Below are 24,891 nucleotides of genomic sequence, written 5' to 3'. Positions count from 1 at the left end.
AACTCTCACATCCATACATGGCTACTGGGAAAACCATAGCCTTAACTAGATGGACCTTTATTGGCTAAGTAACGTCTCTGCTTTATCTAGGTTGGTCATAACTTTCCTTCCAAGGAGTAAGCGTAAGCATCTTTTAATTTCATGGCTGCAGTCACCATCTGTAGTGATTTTGGAGCTCAAAAAATAAAGTCTACACTATTTCCCCACCTATTTGCCATGAAGTGATGGGACTGGATGCCATGATCTTAGTTTTCTGAATGTTGAGCTTTAAGCCAACGTTTTCATTTTCCTCTTTCACTTTCATCAAGAGGCTCTTTAGTTCTTCTTCACTTTCTGCCATAAGGGAGGTATCATTTGCATATCTGACATTATTGATATTTCTCCCGGCAGTCTTGATTCCAGCTTCTGCCTCATCCAGACCAGCATTTCTCATGATGTACTCTGCGTATAAGTTAAATAAGCAGGGTAACAATATACAGCCTTGACGTACTCCTTTTTCTATTTGCAACCAGTCTGTTGTTCCATATCCAGTTCTAACTGTTGCTTCCTGACCTGCTTACAGGTTTCTCAAGAGGCAGGTCAGGTGGTCTGGTATTCCCATCTCTTGAAGAATTTTCCACAGTTTATTGTGATCCACACAGTCAAAGGCTTTGGCATAGTCCGTAAAGCAGAAGTAGATGTTTTTCTGGGACTCTTGCTTTTTCGATGATCCAGTGAAAGTTGGCAATTTGATCTCTGGTTCCTCTGCCTTTTCTAAAACCAGGTTGAACATCTGGAAGTTCACGGTTCACATATTGCTTAAGCCTGGCTTAGAGAATTTTGAGCATTACTTTACTAGCATGTGAGATGAGTATAATTGTGTGGTAGTTTGAGCATTCTTTGGCATTGCCTTTCTTTGGGATCGGAATGAAAACTGACCTTTTCCAGTCCTGTGGCCACTGCTGAGTTTTCCAAATTTGGTGGCATATTGAGTTCAGCACTTTCACAGCATCATCTTTCAGGATTTGAAATAGCTCAACTGGAATTCCATCACCTCCACTAGCTTTGTTTGTAGTGATGCTTCCTGAGGCCCACTTGACTTCACATTCCAGGATGTCTGGCTCTAGGTCAGTAATCACATCATCGTTGATTATCTGGGTCATGAAGATCTTTTTTGTACAGTTCTTGTGTGTATTCCTGCCACCTCTTCTTAGTATCTTCTGCTTCTGTTAGGTCCATACCATTTCTGTCCTTTATTGAGCCCATCTTTGCATGAAATGTACTCTTGGTATTTCCAATTTTCTTGAAGAAATCTCTAGTCTTTCCCATTCTATTTTTTTTTTTCTCTATTTCTTTGCAATGATCACTGAGGAAGGCTTTCTTATCTCTCCTTGAGATTCTTTGGAACTCTGCATTCCAATGGATATATATTTCCTTTTCTCCTTTGCTTTTTGCTTCTCTTCTTTTCACAGCCATTTGTAAGGCCTCCTCAGACAGCCATTTTGCTTGTCTGCATTTCTTTTCCTTGAGGATGGTCTTGCTCCCTGTCTCCTGGACGATGTCCCAAACTTCCATCCATAGTTCATCAGGTACTCTATCAGATCTTGTCCCTTAAATCTATTTCTCACTTCCACTCTATAATCATTAGGGATTTAATTTAGGTCATACCTGAATGGTCTCATGATTTTCCCTACTTTCTTTAATTTAAGTCTGAATTTGGCAATAAGGAGTTCATGATCTGAGCCACAGTCAGCTCCCGGTCTTGTTTTTGCTGACCGCATAGAACTTCTCCATCTTTGGCTGCAAAGAATATAATCAGTCTGATATCGATGTTGACCATCTGGTGATGTCCATGTGTAGAGTCTTCTCTTGTGTTGTTGGAAGAGGGTGTTTGTTATGACCAGTGCATTCTCTTGTCAAAGCTATTAGCCTTTGCCCTGCTTCATTTTGTACTCCAAGGCCAAATTTCCTGTTACTCCAGGGTTTCTTGACTTCCTACTTTTGCATTCCAGTCCCCTGTAATGAAAAGGACATCTTTTTTGGGTGTTAGTTCTTGAAGGTCCTGTAGGTCTTCATAGAACTGTTCAACTTCAGTTTCTTCAGCATTACTGGTTGGGGCATAGACTTGGATTACTCTGATATTGAATGGTTTGCCTTGGAAACGAACAGAGATCATTCTGTCATTTTTGAGATTGCATCCAAGAACCATATTTCGGACTCTTTTGTTGACTATGATGGCTACTCCATTTCTTCTAAGGGATTCTTACCCACAGTAGCAAGTATAATGGTCGTCTGAGTTAAATTCACCCATTCCAGTCCATTTTAGTTTACTGATTCCTAAAATGTCGACGTTCACTCTTGTCATCTCCTGTTTGACCACTTCCAACTTGCCTTGATTCATGGACCTAACATTCCAGGTTCCTATGCAATATTGCTCTTTACAGCATCAGACCTTGCTTCCATCACCAGTCACATCCAACACAGGTGAGCAGTTTTACATGCTCATCTATGTTGTAAGGAGTATGACTGCTTCATTTATTTTTCTTGCTGAGTAATGTTCCATTCTGTGGATATGTAACGTTTTGTTTATCTATTCATCAATTGATAGATATTTGGATTTTTTCTACTTTTAGGCTTTTATCGATAAACAATGAACATCTCTGCACAAGTATTTGTGTGGACATGTGTTTTCAATTCTCTTGGATGTAAACCTAAGAGTGTGATTGCTGGGTCACATGGTAATCCTGTGTTTACTGTGTTGAGGACCTGGCAAGCTGTTTTCCACAGTAGTGTGTCATTCTTCACCCCACCTGCCATGGAGGAGGGTTCCAGTTTCTCCACATCCTTGCCAACACTTGCTGTTTTCTGTTTTCTTGATAACCGTCTTAGTAGGTGAGGTTGCACCTCATTGATTCCTATTTCCCTGATGATGCGTGTTGGACATTTGTGTATCTTTTGTAGAGAAATGTGTATATAAATCCTAGGCCCATTTTTCAATTGGATTGTTTTTCTTTTTGTTGCTGAGTTGTACAAGTTAGTTATAATGTGGACAATGGAGCTTTATCAGTTACATGACTTACAAATATTTTCTCCTGCTCCATGGATTAGCTTTGTACTTCCTTGATGGTGTCTTTTGAAGTATAAAATATTTTAGTCTTGATTAAGTCCATCATATCTATTTCTTCTGTTGCCTGTGGTTTTGGTGTCATATTTAAGAAACCAAATCCAAGGTCACAAGTTTTACATCTAAGTTTTCTTCTATGAGTTTTATGGTTTTAGCTTTTGCAGTCAAGTCCTTTATCTATTTTGAGTTGATGTTTGTATATGGTGTGAGGTAGGGGTCCAGATTCATTCCCTTGTCTGTGGATATCCAGTCATACCAGCACCACTTGTTGGAGAGACTGTCTTTTTCCCACTTGGCACTCTTGTCAAAAAATCAGTTAGCCAAAGACTCTGTGCTCAATGCAGTAGGCCTGGGTTCAATCCCTGGTTAGGGAACTAGATCCCACACGCCACACCTAAGAGTTTGAATGCCCCAACGAAGATCCCGTGGACTTCAACTAAGACCTCATGAGGCCAAATTAAAAGAAGAAAAAAAATCAGTTAGCCATAGTTGTTTGGGTTTATTTCTGGGCTCTCAATTCTATTCCACTGGTCTCTATGTCTGTCCCTGTGCCGGTATGACACTGTTTTAATCACTGTAGATTTGTCATAAGTTTTGAAATTGCAGTAAGAGTCTTCTGACTTCATTAATTTTCAAGATTGTTTTAACTATTCAGTATCCCTCACAGTTATGTGTGAATTTTAGGATCAGCGTGTCCAGTTCAGGGGGAAAAAAGCAGTTGGAATTTTGATACAATTTTGTGTTGAATTTGCAGATGATTCTGGGGGTTAATGCTCTCGTACCAATATTAAGTTGTTCAAATCATGAATTTAGTCTAGCTTCCCATTTCTGTCATTTTAAAATTCTTTAAACAATGCTTTGTAATTTTCATTATAAGACAGGTATATCCATGCTTGGTATGTCCAAGCATTCTCTGTTGTGTCCAACTCTTTGTGACCTTAAAAAAAGTTTGTCCCAAAGTATTTTATTCTTTTTGATACTATTATAAATGGAATTGTTTTCTTTTTGGATTAGCTAGTGAATGTAAATACTAATAAACCTTTTGACCTTGGATTCGGTAATAGTTTCTTAAATATGGAAACACAGATTTTTGTATATTGACCTTATTAGCCAAACTTATTAGCGCTAACAGTTTGTGTGTGTGTGTGTGTGCGTATGTGTAGTTTTAAGGATTTTCTATATATAAGATTTTATCCTCTGTGAGCAGGAATATTTCACTTTTCCCTATTCAGGTTGGACGCCTTTTATTTTCTTTCTTGACTATTGCCTTGTTTGGAACTTTGAGTGTAATGTTGAAGCAAAGTGGCATGAGTGTGAATTCTCATCTTTCCTGGTCTTAGGGGGAGCATTCAGGCCTTCTCAGTGGAGTGTGACGTCAACCATGTGCTTTTCGTGCTTTATCTTTGTCATGTTGAAGTTCTCTCTATACTAATTTCTTGAGTATTTTTTAATCATGAAAGAACAGTGTATTTTTTTGAAGCACTATGTCTTGGGAATTCTGAAGGAAAAACACTTTATTTTCAGCTAGAAAAAGAGAAATCTTGACTGAAGACAAAACAACAAAATCACAATCAAACAGACAAAAATTGTGTGCAGGTCAAATGAAAGGTCATTTGAGAATTCCCTTGAAGGCTTGATGCCTGTGGAGGCGGCAGCTTGCTGATAATCAGAGGTGTAGATGTGCCAAGGTCTCTTCAGTGTTGGAAGAATCATCCTAATGAGGAAAGGGCCTTTGTCAGTCAGCCCTTGGCTGAGATTGAGAAAATGTTCCTTGTACTGTTAAAAGACACAGCATGGTGATTCTGAAAATTATTTGTTCACTTTTGGTTCAATTCAATTCAGTCGCTCAGTCGTGACCAACTCTTTTTGACCCCATGGAGTGCAGCACGCCAAGGCTCCCTGTCCATCACCAACTCCCGGGGTTTACCCAAACTCATGCCCATTGAGTCGGTGATGCCATCCAACCATCTCATCCTCTATCGTCCCCTTCTCCTCCCGCCTTCAGTCTTTCCCAGCATCAGGGTCTTTTCAAATGAGTCAGTTCTTCACATCGAGTCAGTTCTTCACATCAGGTGGCCAAAATATTGGAGTTTCAGCTTCAACATCTGTCCTTCCAAAGAACACTCAGGACTGATCTCTTTTAGGATGGACTGGTTTGATCTCCTTGCAATCCAAGGGACTCTCAGGAATCTTCTCCAACACCACAGTTCAAAAGCATCAATTCTTCTGCGCTCAGCTTGCTTTATAGTCCAACTCTCACATCCATACATGACTACTGGAAAAACCATAGCCTTGACTAGACGGACCTTTGTTGGCAGAGTAATGTCTCTGCTTTTTAACCAAGCAATAGGTTGGTCATAACTTTCCTTCCAAGGAGTAAGCGTTTTTTAATTTTATGGCTGCAGTCACCATCTGCAGGAGCCCAAAGAAATAGTCTGCCACTGTTTCCACTGTTTCTCCATCTATTTCCCATGAAGAGATGGGACTAGATGCCATGATCTTAGTTTTCTGAATGTTGAGCTTTAAACCAGCTTTTTCACTCTCCTCTTTCACTTTCATCAAGAGGCTCTTTATTTATTCTTCACTTTCTGCCATAAGGGTAGCGTCATCTGCATATCTGGCGTTATTGATATTTCTCCTGGCAGTCTTGATTGCAGCTTGTGCTTCATCCAGCCCAGCATTTCTCATGATGTACTCTGCATATAAGTTAAATAAGCAGAGTGACAATATATAGCCTTGACGTACTCTTTTGCCTACTTGGAACCAGTCTGTTGTTCCATGTCCAGTTCTAACTGTTGCTTCCTGACCTGCTCAGGTTTCTCAAGAGGCAGGTCAGATGGTCTGGTATTCCTATCTCTTGGAGAATTTTCCACAGTTTCTTGTGATCCACACAGTCAAAGCCTTTGGCATAGTCACTTTACAGAAGTGCGTTTGTTTATTTTAGAAGAGCATTGGTAATTCCATTTGTTCTTAAAGAAAAGGACATGATCTGTAAATGGCCACAACCACCTGTGTGTGGGTTTTGGTGAATTTCTGTCACTCAAGAGTGCATATTGGACTCTCTTTTTTTTGTTATTGCTTTTATTATTGTTTTTAACTTGCTAATTATATCTGCATATATTTTAAAGAGCCAAATAATCCCACAAGAGTTATAAAAAACTGTGTCATTGTGCCCTGAGCCCCGTAACACAAGCACACCAACTTTGAAGGCATCAGCCAAGCCAGGGGCAGTCCGGTGGCGGTGCCCTGGCAGAGGGCACATGTGTGCTGGTGGTAGAGGGGGGCCGTGTGGACAAGCACAGTGCAGAGGGGAGTCAGAGGTTCGGAATGAAAGCAAACTCGAGTGAGTATCCTGCATATCAGACCCAGAGCCTGATCTGGTAAGAATGGTGAACCACAATCAAAGCCAGTCAGCCACGGAGAGGAGAGCCTTTGAAGTCGCCTCTTCTGAAACCTTGTAGCCACACCAGTGTTTCTGGGAAGGCACTGGCCTCTGTCAGCAGCAACGGAGTGCTGACTTGCCCCTCCAGATTCCCGAGCCTCACCCTGCAGCCTAGTGTAGGGGCGAGGGGATGCCCTGGCCCTGCTGTCCCCTGAGCACTCAGTGGTGAACATGACCCTGACCACCATCTTGCCAGTGAGCATCTGCTACCAGAAGAGGCGAGAGAAGCCAGGCCTGGATGTTGTGCTCTGCTCTGGGCCACCCTAACTTACACACGAGCAGATTCCCATCCACCGCCCACAGGCCTGGCCTCAGGGCAGCGCATGGTCAGCACAGGAGCCTCGCTAAGAACTCTGCCCTCAGTGTCCAGCATCTGTATCCTTCATCCCAGGAGTCACCTTCCACCTCCCTACTTGGCATCGCCCATATTTATCCTGATAATTTGGTGAACAATAACATTTCCAAGTTCTGTTTGATTTTCTTATTGAGAAAAATTTGGCCAATTAAAAGCTTCCAAAAATACTCTTAAGAAAAATGATCAAGTGTTGATGTTGCCCGACAGGGGATAGTCTGCCTGGAAACACGTCTTTTCTCTGCCCTTGATCCCGGTGGGAACGACTCAGTCATTAATCAACCGGGCGGATAAGCCTAACGTAAGAAATATGTTCTTGCACCTTAGCTTCACAAAAGTGAAATACACTGATGGCAGAAGCAATTGACAATGCTTCAAAGCTTTTACAATTTAAATGTCTTGAAACCACATATTCTGTTATGTGTGCACTAGTGATTTCTCTCAGTCCTTGTCATTGTTGTTTATAAAATGAAGTATTCATTTTTCTTTGAAAGAGTAATTGGGATATCCCCTTGTGTTAGGTAAAGTTTACTTTGCCATATTTTGAGTGAAAATATGGAGATGGAAGCGCTGATCCTACCCTGAGAAGGTGTGGGGAGCAGCACTGATGCTGCTCTGGACCGTGCAGACCAGCAGCCCACTTCCAGGAGTTTATTTAGTGGAACTGTGAGGTCAGCTGTACAAAGTTTATATACCCTGGATGGTCATGGCAGCCACTTCTGATAGTGAAAATTTAGAGTCAATTTCTGTATGCAAAATTTAAGACAGTGGTTAAATTACAGTTAAATTTGCCAATAACATGGAACATCATGTAGCCATTAAGAGCATATAGATTTAAGTGTATCTTAATATTTTATCATATTCATTTTTGAAAGATATTATACATATAATATATACATGTATAATGAATAAAATATGTGTTCAGTTCAGTTCAGTAGTGTCCGACTCTTTGCAACCCCATGAATCGCAGCACACCAGGCCTCCCTGTCCATCACCAGCTCCCGGAGTTCACCCAAACTCATATCATGTGATCCTATTAAGTGTGTGTCTGTGTGGGTGTATGTGCAGACACATATTAGCATTTACAGAGAAAAAGTTCCAGAAGGATAGGCACCACGATGTTGAGGTTGATATTATGATAATGAGGGGTGTGTTATGTGGAATCTTTTTGTTTTGCTTCTTATTCATGAATTAATTATGTTTTTATATAATATCATAAAAACTCAGAAGTTTATATAATAAGTAACTTAATGTAAATTTAAATAATCATAACTTGTTCCTTTTTCCTGGCTGGTTATATAGTTGAGTGGCTCTTCTGGCAAAATGCTCGGCTTACTAAAGTTGGCAGTTGTGGCCATGGCTTCCCGTCTTCAGTGAGTTTGGCTGGAGAAGCTGCTCAGCACGTGGACATCTGACAGCAACTGTCTGTGCCTCTTCCTGCAGGTGGTGACGCTCGGGTCCAGCCCACACGGCGGCCCTATACCGTGGGCCTGCCTCCCGAGGGGTGGGTCCCCCCTCTGCCGGAGCCGCTGAGCTGCTCAAGTTCAGAGAGCTCTTCCAGCAGTGAGGACACAGGAGGTAAGGCGGCCGACAGCCCAGGGACTCCAGGGTCGTAACTTCACGTGGACTTTAATGGGGGTGAGTGTCACGTGGCCATGTGGCCTGCAGTCATTACAGACACTTGTGAAGATGCGTGACAGCACCAACTCAGGTTGGGAGGGGACTCAGGTTGGGGTGTGATCTCAGCCCTGTTGTTAACATATTACACATCAGGAGAAGTCTGGCGTTACTATGTCCAAACTTGAAAGTGCTTCTCTTGTTAAGTGAACTTTTTTTCTTTACTTTCCAATTTTTTTCAGAATTTCCAAGATTGTTATCAGTTTTGTAATCATGGAAATAACTTAGGTTGCATGTCTGGTAGAAAACTGAACAATGCTGTCAGATGTTTTATGAGTGAAGGAGGTGCACTGGGGGTGGTACGGAGGTTGCATGTCATATTTATGCCTTAAAAATTCCCCCTTTAATTTATTGCTTTAAAACTTCCTTAAGAGGAATTTGGAATTTTCAGATAAAATTTTCCCCAGATGGTTTTTAACAAGTAATAAACTAAGAAACTCTATACCATACGCCTTAATTAATTTGCATATTAAGAAAATATGATTTTCTACTAGATTGATCTTTCTGACTTCCTAAGAATCAGAAACCATAAAATCAAAAATGAGATAGTTAAGGAATGATATATTTATCTTTTTAAGCCCTGTTGAAAATCTTTGGAATATAATTATTGGAAAAATAGATTGTTTCATTAGAAAATTAAGCTATGTCCTTATAAAGATAAATTGCTTTGGTGACATACTCGCTGTGTACCTCAGGTGTTTAATAACAAAGTGCGGACTCACCCTGGAGCTGCCACCACAGCGAGGTCCACCCCCGAGCCTCCCAGGCAGGTCTGCTCGGCGCCCCAGCTGAGAGCCTTCTGGGTGCACTGTAAGCTAGAGGGGTGTCCTTCCGGGAGACGAAAAGCTCCACAGTCTTGTTGCTGGCAATTTAAGCAGAGAGTGTGAGGACTGGAGTCAGAAAAGAAGAAAAGTCCAGTGGGGCACTGTCCACCATTTGTGTCCGTTTGAATGTGCAGCACCGTTAAGTCAGTTCAGTAGTTACATCTAAAGAAGTTGAGGAGGAAGCGTCAGTGCAGCTCGTTGCCCCATATGTGCCCGCAGCATCCTGCCTCCCCTGGCTCAGCCCAGGTACAGGCGGCAGGCCTGCTGGTGACCCCCAAAACCGGCCCCCTCCTCCCCTCAGGCCTTGTCCAGACCCCTGGTTTGTCAGACCCCATGCAGCCAGAGGCACGTCCCTCCACTGCAGGCATTCGCGTCCTGCCTTCTAACAGTGCCTCAGCAGCTTTGCAAAGATCCTTTATTCATCCTGCAAAGGAGGAGTCCCTGCCTGCCACTGCCAGCAGGTGAAGTTCTGGGACCTCTACAGAGAGACGTTACATTCACATGTTCTACACAGAAATAGGAGCCTCAACTTTCTTATGAACTGAAAAACAGGCCAGGCTCTTGGAAAGAGGGCCTTTTCTTCTCTGTTACGCCAATCCTTTTTTTAAAAGAAAAATATTTTGTTTTTATGGACTACAAAAACACTTACTATAGAAAAGTCAAGCATTATAGAAAACACACAGGAAGTAAAACATTACCTAAGACCACCTGGGCAAGATCTCAATAAACATTTTTTGAAAATTCTCCCTGTACATGCTGTATGTGCACATGCAGCTTTTATAAAAGTACATATTATACGTCCTGCATTATAAACCACTTTCCACACTTGGTGTGTTATGGAGATTTTTTTTTTTCCATTTCATTGCATATAGATGTATTTATATCATTTTTTTTAAAGTAGCTGAAATCTGTCTTATGTAAGCAATTTGTTTATAACTAGGCTCTCCTTTCCCACGTTGAAAGACATCTAGACCTTTCCCTGGTGCTCAATAAGCCCTTGGCATTTGAACGCTGTCATCACTGTGACAGTTATGCCCTCTGCTGGGCGCCGGCACCCTGGTATCTGTTTTCAGGTCTGTGGTTTCATTGACTGTGAGGTGCCTCCAGGTGTCTTTTCTACACTCTCCTGCCGCCTGCCGTCCGGGCCGTTTCCCGGTTCCTCCTTGCTAGCCTCTTGTTTTGGATCTTCCTCTGTAGATGTCTTCCTTTTCCAGATTTCCTACGAAATCTCCCTTGCTTTGGTTTTAATTCCTCCGCGGACATGTGTGACGTGGTTTCTCGCGCTCAGGGTTCTCACACCCCCCTCTCTCACTTTCAGCAGCCTCCACTATGCTGTTTGTGACAGGAGTGGCTCCCGGGCCATGCGGCTCTCAGTAGAGGGCCAGCAGGCTCTGGTGGACACGGAGCTCCTCACGGGGCTCCTGTGGGCTCCTCCCATGACCTCCACCCTGCCTGCAGAAACAGCCCCTGGGTTCCTGCGCCCTGGGCTCCCGTCTGCTCCTGCCAGTCCTGTTCTTGCTGGTCAGTCCTGCTGGGGCCCAGCTGTGCAGTGGTTGGTATCTCATGCACTGACCTCACACACATCCTGTGTCCATCTGAGACGTGCCACAACTGCTGTCACCCTCTTCTGACCTGCCCCCCATGCAGCCAGCAGGCAGCGTAAGGTCAGATGAGGTCCCAGCTTCCCGTGGCCCTCTGCTCTCTGCCCGGTCACCCTAGCGTGTAGACCTCTCCTTCATAAGGTCCTTCCCCACTTCCTCTCTTGGCCTCCTTGACCCTGCACCCACCTCAGAAATGCAGGTGCGCCCCCCCCCCCCGCCTTCCATCCAGTACCTGATTATTTCTACAACTTTCTTGCTCTCGCAGCCTCACTTCCAACTCTTGGGGGCTGGAGCCCCAACTTGCCAGGTGGCTGGCTGGGGGTGCAGGAAGGGCCTGGGGTCTGCAGCCCCACTGCTGAATGTACATGTGGCCTTCCTTGCTTCTCCAACCTGTTTCCTTGACTACCTGATGGTAATAATCCTGTACTGGCAAACCCCACACTCGCCGTGCCAATCAGATTGGGTTTGTTGCAAAGCTTGTACAAATGTGAGAACTGCCAGCTCTTAATTCCCTAAGGCACTGGCGCCTGCTAGAGTTAAGTCTTCAGTCAATATTTGATGACCGAGTTGAATATTTATAAAAACAGCTGGTAAGGAAACACCGGTCCCCTCTCCTCGTTCATAATTACAAGTGGTTTGACTGTATTGACATGGTTTTTGTGTTCAGATCAAGCTGCAAAGTCATTAAAATCAAGTCGTTTTTATGGGAGGCTATTATGATTATTATTCTAATAGCAAGCTCCAGTTGAAATAGTTATTAACTTCATGGCTTTTGGAAGCATGAGCTCAGTGCACAATTCTAATGTGGATTCACTGTGAGTTAAACAACCATCCTTTCAATGTGTTTTGACAGATTTAGGCCGCAGTTCTGAGGCAGATCAGTTTTCAGATCTTATTGACTCTGTCTGGGCTGAAGAAATCTTGATGCATGCTTTCCAGAGCTTCCCAGGTGCGGAGCAGAGCGGGCACTCTGTTTGACTGAGAAGGTGTGACTTTTACCAGATGCACCCGAAGTTGAGACAGAGTCCTAGGTGGGCTCTTAGTGTAGACTCTCTGATCCAGGGCTGCGGTTGGCACACACCGCAGTCACTCGTGGGCCCAGCAGTCACACTCAAGAGTTATTAGCAGGTTTCATTCTTGTCCGGAGCCCTCATGGAGAGGCCCGGGGCAGCAAGGCGCCCTGCTGCTCTGGGGCTGCAGTTCTTGTCCTGGTGGGGGCCCCACACTTAGTGTTCTGGGTGTGGTCTTGCCACCCTGGTTGCTGGGCAGGTGAGCTTGCGCCCCGCCTCTGTGTCTGCATGCTCCCCCGGAGCCGGTCTGTAGGGGCTGGGGCCTTCTGGGCTCACAGAGGTGCCGTCAGGCTGGCGTCCCAGGAGCACTTCCTCCGACCTCTGACACTTCTGGTCCCCTCTTGCCCTGCCCGGGCGTTCTTCAGACTGGCAGGGGGAGGGCTTTTCTCACCCTCTGTCACATTTTGCATTTCCCCTCCATTTCTAGTTTGCAACCAGTTTCCATGATGTAGTGATGTTAATACTGATTGAGTACTTCATGCTGCTGCAGTCAAACAATTGATACTTTGTATAGGAGTAGTGTTTCTCTAGTGTTGATGTTTATGGGAGGGCTGGCCTGCAGGCTTCCCTTCCTGCGGAGTCCTCCTCCGGTTTTGAAATGAACACTGTGTTGTCCTCACAAAGCGCTGTCACTGTCACTGTCGCTATTCTCTGGAAATGTTTTGTGTGTTTGGCGTTTGTTTCTTTGTTAAATGTTTCCCAGAAGTTAGGTGATTCCACCTAGGCCTGTAGCTGGCTGCGGGATTGCTCGCTGATGTATCTGCATAGAGCTGTTCACAGGGTCATCCTCCTGGTCCTTTAGAGTCCACCGGCAGGGTGTTAACACACGCCTTCACCGAGACTCTGTTTACGTCTCCTCTGCCCGTCCGTCCTGTCTTGCGCTGTTTGTCTGTCTTTCTTCACAGTGTCAGTGCTGGCTGCTGCCTCTCTGTTGGATTTTCCTTTCCTCTTCCTCTCTTTTCTGCACCTCTTATTGTTGTTTCTTCTATTTTCATCAGGTTTAAGTTGTGTTTTTCCAGCTTCTTGCTTATATCATTGATTTTTAGCCTTTTTTCTTTGCTGATATATTTAAGATCATAAATTTGCCTTTAAGTAGAATTTAGTGGCATCCCATATGTTTTCAGTTGTTATAATTTCACTAAGTTTAAAATAGTCAATTTTCCTTATTATGAAAGCTGTATCTGCTCAATGTCTTACATTTGGAAATCAGAAAAGTACAGTGAAGGAAACAACCTACAATCACAGCACCCAGAAACCACAGTTAACCCCCAGCATCTGGACCTTCACTGTCTCAGTATCATATTAAGTTTTCCTCTTAAGAAGTGCACACCCACAGTTATATAAAAAAGTATGGTATGCTTACATTTTACAGCCTTTTTTGCCACATCCTCCTCCTTGGATCCCTGTTTTATAGTCAGAGTAGCAGGCTGATGGCTCACCATCTTCGCAGGGCTGCATTCATGCTGCGCTCTCACTGCTTGGGGAGAGCAATGACTGGAGGATAATGTCGGTGACTGGCTCGGCTAGACAGGCCTGGAGAATGCAGATACTGGGAAGAAATGAGAGCAGGTCCCTGGATACCACTCTTGGTAGACAGAAAGGATGCCCCCAAATGACTGCACACTGGTCCCCAGGCGGCTTTACCGTGACATGATGGAGCATCCTATAGGTGACTTTTTTCCAAATCAATAAAGTCAAGAATAGACCCTAATGAAGAGAAATCTGATGTTTCCTTTTTTTAACTGAACCTGGAAAATTAAAAAATTTTCATAAGCTGCTGTCATTTTTCAAACATTAATATTTTACAAGACCAACTTAAGGGCCAGCTATTCGGAGGTGCTCATGAATCAGCTATGGCCTGTCTGTTACACTGAGCAGGTCCCTAATGTCAGTTAGTATCACCTTTCAAATGAAATAGGAAAGTGCTGTGCTTAGTCATCCACTGTAATTGAGGAGAGAGAAAATACAGCTTGTGTGGGACTACATGACTGTTATGTCATGACTTTATGAGCAGTGATTTGGGCTTTGCGTGAAGTTCCAGGCAGCAACAGGTCTTAAGCTCTCACATACATCAAGAGAAAATCAAGGACCAGGGCCAGGGAGGACTCTCTGCCTGTCTTTAGCAGCAGTGCCTAATGTGGCGACCACTCCTGGCTGCAGGGCGGGGCCTCCATGTCACAGGGAGCGGCAGGGAGGCATGTGGGTGCCTAGATGGATGCGGAGCCCAGAACAAGGGCAGCCACAGCCTTGGGGACTGCAGGGGTGCCCTGTGGGCTCTGAGTCTCGAGCCCCTCATCGACCCCACGGCACCTTCCTTCTGACGTCAGTGGCAGATCAAGGCTCCAGAGCGGGACTTTGAGGGAGAGGGCTTTTCGTTCCACGGGGTGCCACAGTGTTTCAGAAGTCTCACCACGACCTGTGGTGGGCCCGGGGATCACCTGTAAGAGCCTCTGAGTGTGGGTGGCAGCACCGCTGTCCTCGGTCTGCTGGAGCAGAGTGGGTGTGTGCTGAGTGTGCACTGGGCACGCACTGCCACCAGGGTGCCAAGATGGGATGGCCAGGGCAGCACTGGCAGGGGGTGATTCCTCTCAGGCCCACGTCCTCCCACAGGCCTTGCTGCCTCATGTCTACTCCAGACCTTCGACTCCTCTGAGAGCCCAGATCTCCCCTTCATTCAGGTGTGACCCATTGCTGACTGGGACGGTTCAGTCATCACTTTGCTTCTCATCCCCACATACAAGTAACTCTTTAGAAGGTGCTAAAGCACACTTAAAAAGCATAAGAATTCATGGTTTTTTCCCCAAAACTAGGAGTGAAATTTTACTCTGGATAAAATTGCAACAACTCTTACATCCTTAAAATCACGCCATATGTCATGACTGCAATAATGAATAAATACAGACACACACACACCTTTTTTGGAAGAACAAGTAGGTTTTTAATTTACTTTATGATAAATCCCAGGATCCTTGATAGTGTACTTGGTTTGAATAAAATTAATAATCACTGAAGTAAATGTCTTACGTTCCTTTTCTACTAAATTTACAAAATCCTAATGGAAAATGTATTTAGCCTGGTGAGTTTGTTATGATTCCACTTTACAGAAAATTGTTGAATTTGAATTTTTATTTTTATAGATCAGGATCTTCACGATCTGCCAAAGAGAAGAAGAATTAGAAAGCATAAATCAAAGAAAAAATTTAAAAATCCCAATAACATCCATGTAGAACCAGCAGAATCAGAGAAACAGCAGAGTCTTCTGCAGGAAAAATTGCAACTACGGCACACAGATGGCCCCACAATAAGCAAAAATAAAAAAAGGAAACTCAAAAAGAAACAGCAAATGCAAAGGAAGAAAGCAGCTGGCTCACTAACAGGAGCCTCTGGCGTGCACTTCATGTACCAGCCTGAGGAGACCAGCAGTGAGCAGGAGGATGTGCGAGCGACTGATGGAGAGAGCGCCGGGGCTGCCACGCGGGGCGGGGCTGCGGGCGCTGTGGAGGAGCCGGTCCTGCCCCTTGAGGAGGGAGGAGTCCCGGACGCTGAGGAGGAAGAGGTGAAAAGTACCAATGAAAAGGCAGATGGTATCCTGAACTTTCTGAAGTCAACAGTAGAAATTTATTTTTATGATGGTATGTTTTTTCCTGTTGTTATGTTGAATAATGGCATCCACTCACTTGGAAAAATGAGCAAATGTAAAATGTTTAAAAGTTTAAAATACAAAATGCATTAAAATATTCAGTATTCAAAATAAGTTATTAGTTTTGAGGCAAAAATGCAAATATTTAAATTCATCCCAGCAAAGATCTGGGCTGACCCCTGCTTGAGGCTTACCAGGGTTAACAGCCAGCCCATTAGCGGTGTGGGTCCAGATAAGGGTCTCCTCATCCTCGTTTCTCTGAATATGTTGGTATTCTCAGCTGTATGTCTACAGAGAATATAAATCCAGGTTGGACTGATGAACTCTTGCTCGTTTTCATCAGCTGGTAGAGTCGTGAAGGAAGTATACACATTGATTTGCTCCCCAATGTGTGACTCAGTGATTTGAGATTTTCTGATGTTCAGGATACTTGAGCACTATTTGTACTGATATAGGAGATGAAATTTATTCTGGAGTTTGTTCTGATGGGTGATGATTCCTTACCTTTGTGTAGAGTCTGACAGCAGCCCTGAGGATCAGGAGCCAAGAGCAGAGTGCTGAGTTACCTTCCACCTCCCCTGGTTCTGATCCGTCCCTGGTAGCTTCTGGCAATACGGTGGTTTAGTGCGTCCAGACTGTAGCACAAACGAGATGAGAAATGCTGACTGTATAATAACTGGAGGGGTAAGGAATGGACTTAAACAATGATGCAAAAAAACTGTGCTTAGTGTATCCATTTTAACCAAGAAGATTAACCCTTTCTCTCTTTGCTTATTTACCCGCACTTTATATTGATAATAAGTTGAAAACATCCTTAGCAAATATCCACATAACACTAATAGGAGGACATGGCAGATACACTGCAGAACAGAAATAGGATTCAGAGAGATTTCAGTAGATAATCTCTGCCTGAGAGAGTAGCTTCTGGCAGACGACCCTCCTGCCAAGGAGCCTGATGTGTAAGGTGAACTTGGGGTTTCAGGAGCTGCTGAGGAGGCCAAGGGCAGGTTCCAGAGAGGCGCAGCACAGGCCAGGGGAGCCAGACGCCTGCTGCCCTCCTCCCTCCAGGTGCTTGCCCTCCACCCCTCGGGTGTTTGTCCTCTGCCCTTCAGGTGTTTGCCCGTCCAGACAGGCTCAAGTGAGGGTCCAGGGGAAGGGGCAGCGCAGCCCTGGGGAGCAGGCTGACTAGCAGAGCCCTGGGGCTGCCCGGGTCTGGGAAGGAAGGTGGAGGGCCAGGAGTTGGCAGCTCTGTGACAAAGGAAGGTCAAAGATCAGAAGCAGAGCCACACTGGTCCCCTTTAAAGCCGTGGCCCAGCCCTGAACTGTGGGATGGGAGGAGGGCAGCATATGGTGTCTTGGGGACCAAGCAGGCAGGGCTAAACTGACCCTCCCGTGCAGCATGCTGGCCACACGCTCAGGTGCAGCTGGACCCCTGCCGGCCATACATGCAACTCCCTGCTGTCAGCTCTGTCAATGGCCCCTTCTCTGTCTGCCAAGCAGAGGCAAGGACAATGCTGTGAGCCAAGCTCCTGAGATTTTCTCATGCATTCGATGGAGTGTGTCAGGTGCAGCAAGAGGCAGGATGGCACGACCTAAACCATGAGGAACAGCATAGTAGAAAGGGTCCATGGAGTAGAGACACCGCTGTTACCAGACGGCAGATATAAAATAGCTGTAATGGAGATGTCCAAGAAGTAGGGAGAAGGTGGACAAGGATACAAATAAGAGACTTTGACGAGAAAATTTGAACCTATTAGGATAACCAAACGGAGCTTCTAGGTGTAGCAGTCACATAGGTCAGAAAGAGGCTCACCCGTGGTACTGAGCAGTGGGACGGGAAGAGGTGGCAGCCAGGAGCTTTTCAGAGCTGGCAAAGGCCACAGAGTCACAGGCTCTGGACATTGTGAGCGCCAGCTGGGGCTAGTGCAGAAACGGCCTCAGCACGATGCGATGGGGAGGGTGCTGTGGCTTGTGGGCAACAGAAGAGCCACCGGTCACCTCCTGGGCTTCCCCGAAGCATCGCAGACGCCCAGCAGCTTGTTGTCTGCAATTCCTGATGCTGTCAGAGGGCTTGGTGTGGTGTCTGTTCCCTGTGCTCTATGTGTGACTTCTAGGACATGGGACACCCAGATACTTTACGAGTCGGTGCCTTAACAGACACCATGTTTCCACTGCACTTCAATAATGGTATTTGTTGTTTACTTTTCAGAGTTCTGCTCTGATTGTCCCTCATGGCAACGTTTTGTATCCCAAGAGTGTTTGGGATACACTCTTAAGTAGAAATATATGTTTGAGGCTTTCTTTAAGAGGTGAAAGCTTATCTTCAGTTTACAAGAGTAAAAATGCAATTCTCAGTGACCCTGTCTTTGTTTAGGTGTCTCCAAGGATTCCGATTCTGGTGTCTTTATGGAAAGCACCAAGAAGCTATTTAAACAACTGGAAACTCACAGTGTGTCCCCCTCAGACGTGTTCATTCTGGATCACATGAAAACGCTACTACTTTTGCATGACACCAAGAGATTGAAGAGCGCCCTGGATGTGTTCCCGGAACACTGCAGGATGCCACTCGGTATGTGCTCTGTTCATTATGCTTTGGGTTCATTGTGCCGCTTTAGAAACTTGTCTCGGGCTCACCTCTGAAAAACTTTCTCCACCGAAACAGTCCTGTATCAGAAAACAGTCCTGTATCAGAAAATGTAAGGCTGCACATATGCTTGAGGAGTAGGTTCCCACAGAGGGTTATGCTCCTTGCATCTCTTGCTGTAAAAATATCTTCTGATATATTCAGACATGCATGTGCAATCTACTTTTCCAGACTTGTGAGCTCCACTCTTAGGACTGAATTTTTACTGGTTTAAATGGAAGTGGAAGAGTTCATTTCTTTTCCCTTTTCTTTTTCCTCTGCTAGATGTGAAGATGGTCCATTTTCTGTCCCCCAGGTATCGTGGTCTGCCTTCCTGAACCCCTGAAGTTAAAAGGGGGAGTTGAACCATTAGACAATTTCTCTTTTGTTTACTTCCTCAACCTTTGTTGGATACCTGTTCAATGCAAACTGTCAGGCGCTGGGGCTGACTGTGCTTGCGTGTTCACAGCGCCGTGGGGTGGGGCCTTCACGTTAGCAGCTTGAAATGGGCCTCAGTGGGAATGTTCAGGCCACCGAAGTCTGCAGACACTGAGGATCAAAGGATCAGGACTGTGTTTGGGAGCAGCGTGGAGCAGAGCCCCTGTCAGACCCAGACAGGCAGAGGACAGCCAGCCAGCTGAGTGGGCAGAAGCTCCTGCAGGTCACCTTTGGGCAGTGGTCTCCAAGTGAGTGCAGTGCACGGCTTTCCTCCTCGGAAACCTCAGAGTACAGCTGAGGAGTCAGACTGACATGTTGAAAAAGCTACATGCCACATTTCGTCATATGAAATGACAGTAAAGCTGATAGTAAAGCCAACGGTAAAGCAGTGTGGCCCTGATACAATTAGCAGGTGGATGGGGGATTGACAAGACCCTGTGAGTCGGGGTCCTCAGGAGGACCTGCCTCCACTTCGACCCAGAGCTGATCCATGAGGGGCCTTATCTGCCCTACCTGTGACTGGTCCCACCACAGGCCCTCAGTGGAGAGAGCAGAGGAGCTCCCTGCCCTTCCGGGTCGTGTTTTCGTGGAGATAGGGAAGTCAGCGAGGTGTGCTTTGTACAGCTACGCCCATGGAGGAGACACAGGATGAGCAGGAGAGTGGGGGGGAGTAGCTGGGGCCTGGTCATGTCGGGCCCTGGGGAGCCTGCTGAGTGTGTTGGCCCTCGTCCTGGGAGACGGGGCCACTGGGAGGCCCGTGGCGTGTGGCTGCTCTGAGCAGAGCCTCTCGGGCCATCGCACTCAGACCGGAGAAGGGGTGGGGGGCAGTGGGGGCTTTGGTCATGCTCCTGGCAAGAGGGCCATCCCCAGGCATGGTCAGATTTGGGCCATGTGTGAAGGTGGACTCGGGTTTCCCTGCTGCCTGGGCGAGAGCCCTCTTTGGCCTGAGCCCATCATGAGCAGGAGAGGCGGTCAGAGGGTCCGGGACTGGCTGGAGGTGCCTGTCCATGTCCAGGGTGGGGCTCATGCCCCAGCAAGCCACTGCCAGTCCCCTTCACGGAGCAGTGTGGGGCCTGGGGGACAGGGGCTTTGTCCTGGTGGGATCTGGAGTGTGAAGCGGGGATCTGGGGGGTGAAGATAGCACCTTCGAGGGTGTGTGTGCCAAGGAAGGGAGTGGGCGCACTTCTTACAGGAGCGGCTCCAAAAGGAGGTCCTGAGGTGTGGGCCGAGCGCTCGAGAGCCGGGCTTCCACCAGTGGGGGGCCTCCTGGCCGCTCAGGACCCCAAGCCCATGACCCCATGTCTGCATTCTTCCTTCCTGCTGGTTGTTGGGCCCATTGTATTCAGTGTTTTAGCATTTTTACTCCCATAAGGAAGTTTTTGCAAAAAGCCAATTTTATTAAGTTAAACTAATACAGTGTTTTTATAAGATATGAAAACAAATGATTTACAGTCCAGCTTAGTTCCTCACACTGAAGGTGCTCCCAGCGCACGGGGCAGCGCTGGGGGCTTTAGTGAAAATCATTGGACAAGTTTTGCCTGGAAGCACTTATTTAACCAGTTGATGGAAGTAAAATTTAGGTTTGAAGCACTTCTCTGTGAAAATAAATTCCTTTTTTGTGTGTCTGTGTAGGATATGCATTAGAAGTGTTCCCATGTCATGCTACTTTATTAAATTAAATCTTACAAATGGTGAAGCTTTATTTTCAAATATTGGTTCTGTCTAATTCAGTCAGCTTTAGAATTCTGAAATTGTTTTCTTTTTCATACAACTAGCTTATGAAGCTTAGTCGGTAGCTACGTCTCTCCTGTCGATGGGATCAGCCTGGAAATAGTAGCATTTCAATAGCAGCCACTGGGCCCTTTCTCTCTCTGCTGCCTCAGCAGTTAGTTTTCCTAGTTTGTGGGTGTTGCATCAGCTGGATGTGGCAGCATATCCACAGCCCGTGCACGTGTTTCTACATTTGGTCCGACATACCGCATTCTGTCATCTGCGTGTACATACAGTTACCATCTGTGGGGTTTGTATTGTTCTCTGCACACCATGAAGACCTTACGGGCATCCCCGCCCTGAACCCTCCTGAGTCCTCTGTGTCCATATTAGGCATCATCACGTGTGAGGCTAGGGGGCCAGGTGGCTGGCCTGGGGTAGGACAGACCATGCGTTTGGAGGCAGCTTGGCACACTTCTGTATGGAGCACGAGATGGACCCCGGCCCGCAGTCCCAGCCTCTTCTCAGAAATGCATCTCAGCCTCAGCAGCAATCAGCTGCCCCGTGGGCACCAAGCTCTAAGCCTTGGGGTTGGAGCCTTGGACCTGGCATTCCCCGCCGTGAGCGTCTTTACAAAGAACAAGGCCTGAAACAAGGGGCTGTGCCCTCAGCTCAGGCACTTTGCTGAGCCATTCCTGGGACAGTTCTGAAACCTGAGTGCCATCCATCGCAGCTCATCTCACTTAGAATTATGCTTCTAGCTTCCTGTTGCTTTGTCCACCTTTGACGTAAACTTGTGTTTCTCTTTCACTTCGTATGCAGTTTTTTTGAGCTCAGGCGTTAAGCATGTAGTGTTGGGTGTGATGTTGTAAAGTGAAATACAAACATTCCAGACTGACCTGTACTTTTGTGGGATTCACAAGTGTGCTATTAGTGTCATTTCAACTCCTAAGTTTTGTTTCATTTGATTAATTCAGGATTTACTTTTGGCCTAAGAACTAATAGTTGCAAAATAATAATTTATAATTTTTGTTTTTGTTTTTATTTTTTATTCTGTTTTCTTTTTGCTTTTCAGAATATGCCCGAGTAATCTCAGCTTTCTTTAATTACTGGATCACACATATCCTTCCTGAGAAAAACGATGAATGAAATCAGTGCATCTATTTAAAAAGAGCTAATATTTGACAAGAACAGAAAAGACAAGTATGAAATGGTCTGAGACTTACTTCCTATACACAGAGGAGATGAAATTCTCTTCTAAGTTTTCTTTATAACCCAGATCCTGGGAACTCTGAGGACATTTCTGCCATATTATTTATTTATTGTTTGTACATAATAGGTAAATGTAATCTGAGACTTCAAGTGATAAATTGGGATAAAGTTGAAAATTTCTTTGAAATTTTGTATGTCTTAAATTTTAAAATGGACATTCTGTTAAACTGAATAAACTGTATAGTTTGAAGCTATATATATATATTTTTATAAAGTTCTGAATCACTTGTGTCTGAAAGTTTAAGAATGTTGTATGGGTATTAAAATACTCATTTTAAGTAGTTTGATTCTACAGTAATTGAATTTATTATTGTTTTCTTTTCTTTTTCCTCTTCTCTACTTTGGGAATAATATCAAGAACCTGTTTTTCCTGTTTCCTCTTGTTGTGGAAGCCATCACCAGTTTTCAGTGAGATTGAGTTTTAAAAACACCAGTCAATGCAGTGTTATAGGACAACATTGTCTCTATCTATAAAAATATACATTTTTTATTGTGGTAAAATATATGTAACATAAATAGGCCATTTTGAAGTGTATGATTCAGTAGCATTAAGTGCATTCACAGCATCATGAGGTCATCATGACTATCTTCCCTTGTTTTAGGCTGAATGATGTTCCACACTGTTTATCTACCATCTGTCCATGGACACTGGGTTGTCGCCCCTGTTTCCTCTTATGAATAATGCTGCTGTGAACATTACGTACAAAACTGTGTGTGGACATTTTCTTCACTTCTCTTGGGAGTGGAATAGCTGGGTCAGATGGTAATTCTACATTAACCTTTTGAGGAGCTTCCAGGCTGTGGTCCACAGCAGCTGCGCTATCTTCATCCCCACCAGCCGATCAGAAGTCCTGAGCTCTCTGCGTCCCCACCAATACTTGTTATTTTCCACTTTTCTGGTAACAGCCATCCTCGTGGTTGTGTAAAGGCATATCGTGGTAGTTTCAGTTTACTACATCCCATGTACTCATTAGCTGTTCTCCTCTTTGGAGACATGCTTAAAGTTATTACCCATTTGTGAATTAGATTATTAGCTTTTTATCATTGAATTATGAGCTCTTTATACTGGGTCATATGGCAACTCCAGTTTTTTGAGGAACCTCCATACTGTTCTCCATAGTGGCTGTACCAGCTTACATTCCAACCAGCAATGTAGAAGGGTTCCCTTTTTTCCATTCCCTCTCCAGTAGTTATTATTTGTCGACTTTTTAATCAGGGCCATTCTGAGCAGTGTAAGGTGGTACCTTATTGTAGTTTTGATTTGCTTTGCTCTAATAATTAGTGATGTTGAACATCTTTTCATATGCCTGCTGGCCATTTGTCTGTCTTCTTTGGAGAAATGTCTATTTAGGTCTTCTGTCCATCTTTTGATTGGGTTGTTTAATATTGAGTTGTATGAGCTGTTTGTATATTTTGGAAATTAAGCCTTTGTCAGTCACGTCATCTGCAGATATCTTCTCCCAGTCCATAGGCTATCTTTTTGTTTTATTGATGGTTTCTTTGCAGTACAAAAGCTTATAAGTTTGATTGGGTCCCATTTGTTTATTTTTGCTTTTATTTCTCTTGCCTTGGGAGACTGAATGGTACAAGTTATGTCACAGAATGTTTTGTCCATGGAATTTTATGGTGTCATGTCTTACATTTTGAGGGTGTGTCCTTAACTTCATTGATTTACATGTGGATGTCCAACTTTCCCAACACTGAACACAGACTGTCTTTTCTCCATTACATGTTCTTGCCTCCTTTGCTGAAGACTGACTGTAGGTGTGTGGATTTTATTTTCGGGCTCTCTGTTCTGTTCCATTGATCCATATATCTGTTTTATTCTGGTACCATGCTGTTTTGATTACTGTAGCTTTGTAGTTGGAGAGAGCAGTGGCACCCCACTCCAGTACTCTTGCCTGGAAAATCCCATGGACGGAGGAGCCTGGTGGGCTGCTGTCTATGGGGTCGCACAGAGTCGGACACGACTAAAGCGACTTAGCAGCAGCAGCAGCTTTGTAGTACTGTCTGAAGTCCAGGAGGATTATACCTCCTGCTCTGTTCTTTTTCCTCAGAATTGCTTTGGCAATTCTGGGTCTTTTATGGTTCCATATAAGTTTTAGGATTATCTGTTCTAGTTCTGTGAAAAATGTCATGGGTAATTTCGATCACATTCAATCTGTAGATTACTTTGGGTAGTATGGCCATTTTAGCAATATTAATTCTTCTAATCCAAGAATATGGGTTATCTTTCCATTTCTTGGAATCATCTTCAATTTCCTTTATGAATGTTTTATAGTTCTGAGCATATAAGTCTTTCACCTCCTTGGTCAGGTTTATACCTAAGTTTTTTTTTTTAATAATTTTTTTAATTGAAGGATAATTGCTTTACAGAATTTTGTTTTCTGTCAAGTATTTTTTTAATGCAATTTTAAAAGGAATTGTTTGTTTTACTTGCCCTTTCTGACATTTCACTGTGAATCTAAAGAAATGCAACCAGTTTCTATATGTTAATCTTGCATCCTGCTGTTTTGCTGAAATTATCAGTTCTAGTAGTTTCTGTGTGGAGTCTTTAGGGTTTTCTGTATATGGTGTCATACCATCTGCATATAATGATAATTTTACCTCTTCCGTTCCAGTTTGTATATTTTTCCTTTTTTTTGTCTGATTGGTATGGTGAGGACCTTCAACACTCTGTTGAATAGAAGTGGTAAGAGTGGGCATCCTTGTCTTGTTCCATATTTTAGTGACAGGGCTTTCAACTTTTCATCATTGAGTGTTATGTTGGCTGTGAGTTTGTTATAAACAGCTATTATTATATTGAGATATGGTCCCATAAATGGAATTGTTTTTATTTTCTCTTCAGATTGTTCATTGCCAGTATACAGAAATGCAACTGATTTTTTTGAAATGCAGCTGATTTTTCATATTGATTTTGTATCCCACTAGTTTGTTGAATTCATGTATTAGCTCTTAACAGTCGTGTGTGTGTGTGTGTGTGTGTGTATGTATGTATGTATAATCATTAGAGTTTTCTACATATAAGATCATATCATCTCTGGAAAAGATAATTTTATTTCTTTCCTTCCACCATGGATGCACCATTCTCCAGGGCTCCTTTTCCCCCTCACCTCACTGTGTTCTTAAGAGGTGTCTG

The 24,891-nt window shown here is 44.4% G+C and overlaps 1 protein-coding gene across 2 annotated transcripts in view; it reads left to right on the top strand.

The window, feature by feature from the left end:
• Positions 1–24,665, top strand: part of ERICH1 (glutamate rich 1) — a 46,644-nt gene extending 21,979 nt beyond the window's left edge. The window contains exons 3-6 of one of the 2 annotated variants that reach the window (XM_059882208.1): positions 8,341–8,475; positions 15,207–15,701; positions 18,084–18,278; positions 21,556–24,665. In XM_059882208.1, the coding sequence (XP_059738191.1) occupies positions 8,341–8,475; positions 15,207–15,701; positions 18,084–18,278; positions 21,556–21,629 (899 nt within the window). In that variant the 3' untranslated portion in view covers positions 21,630–24,665. The remainder of the gene's footprint in view (positions 1–8,340; positions 8,476–15,206; positions 15,702–18,083; positions 18,279–21,555) is intronic. The other variant, NM_001256561.1, reaches the window with a different exon arrangement.
• The last annotated feature ends 226 nt before the right edge of the window (positions 24,666–24,891 follow it).

Source organism: Bos taurus, chromosome 27 (assembly GCF_002263795.3).
Source record: "Bos taurus isolate L1 Dominette 01449 registration number 42190680 breed Hereford chromosome 27, ARS-UCD2.0, whole genome shotgun sequence".
In the NCBI taxonomy this organism is placed as follows: Eukaryota; Metazoa; Chordata; class Mammalia; order Artiodactyla; family Bovidae; genus Bos; species Bos taurus.
This window is presented reverse-complemented; position numbering and strand designations above follow the sequence as displayed.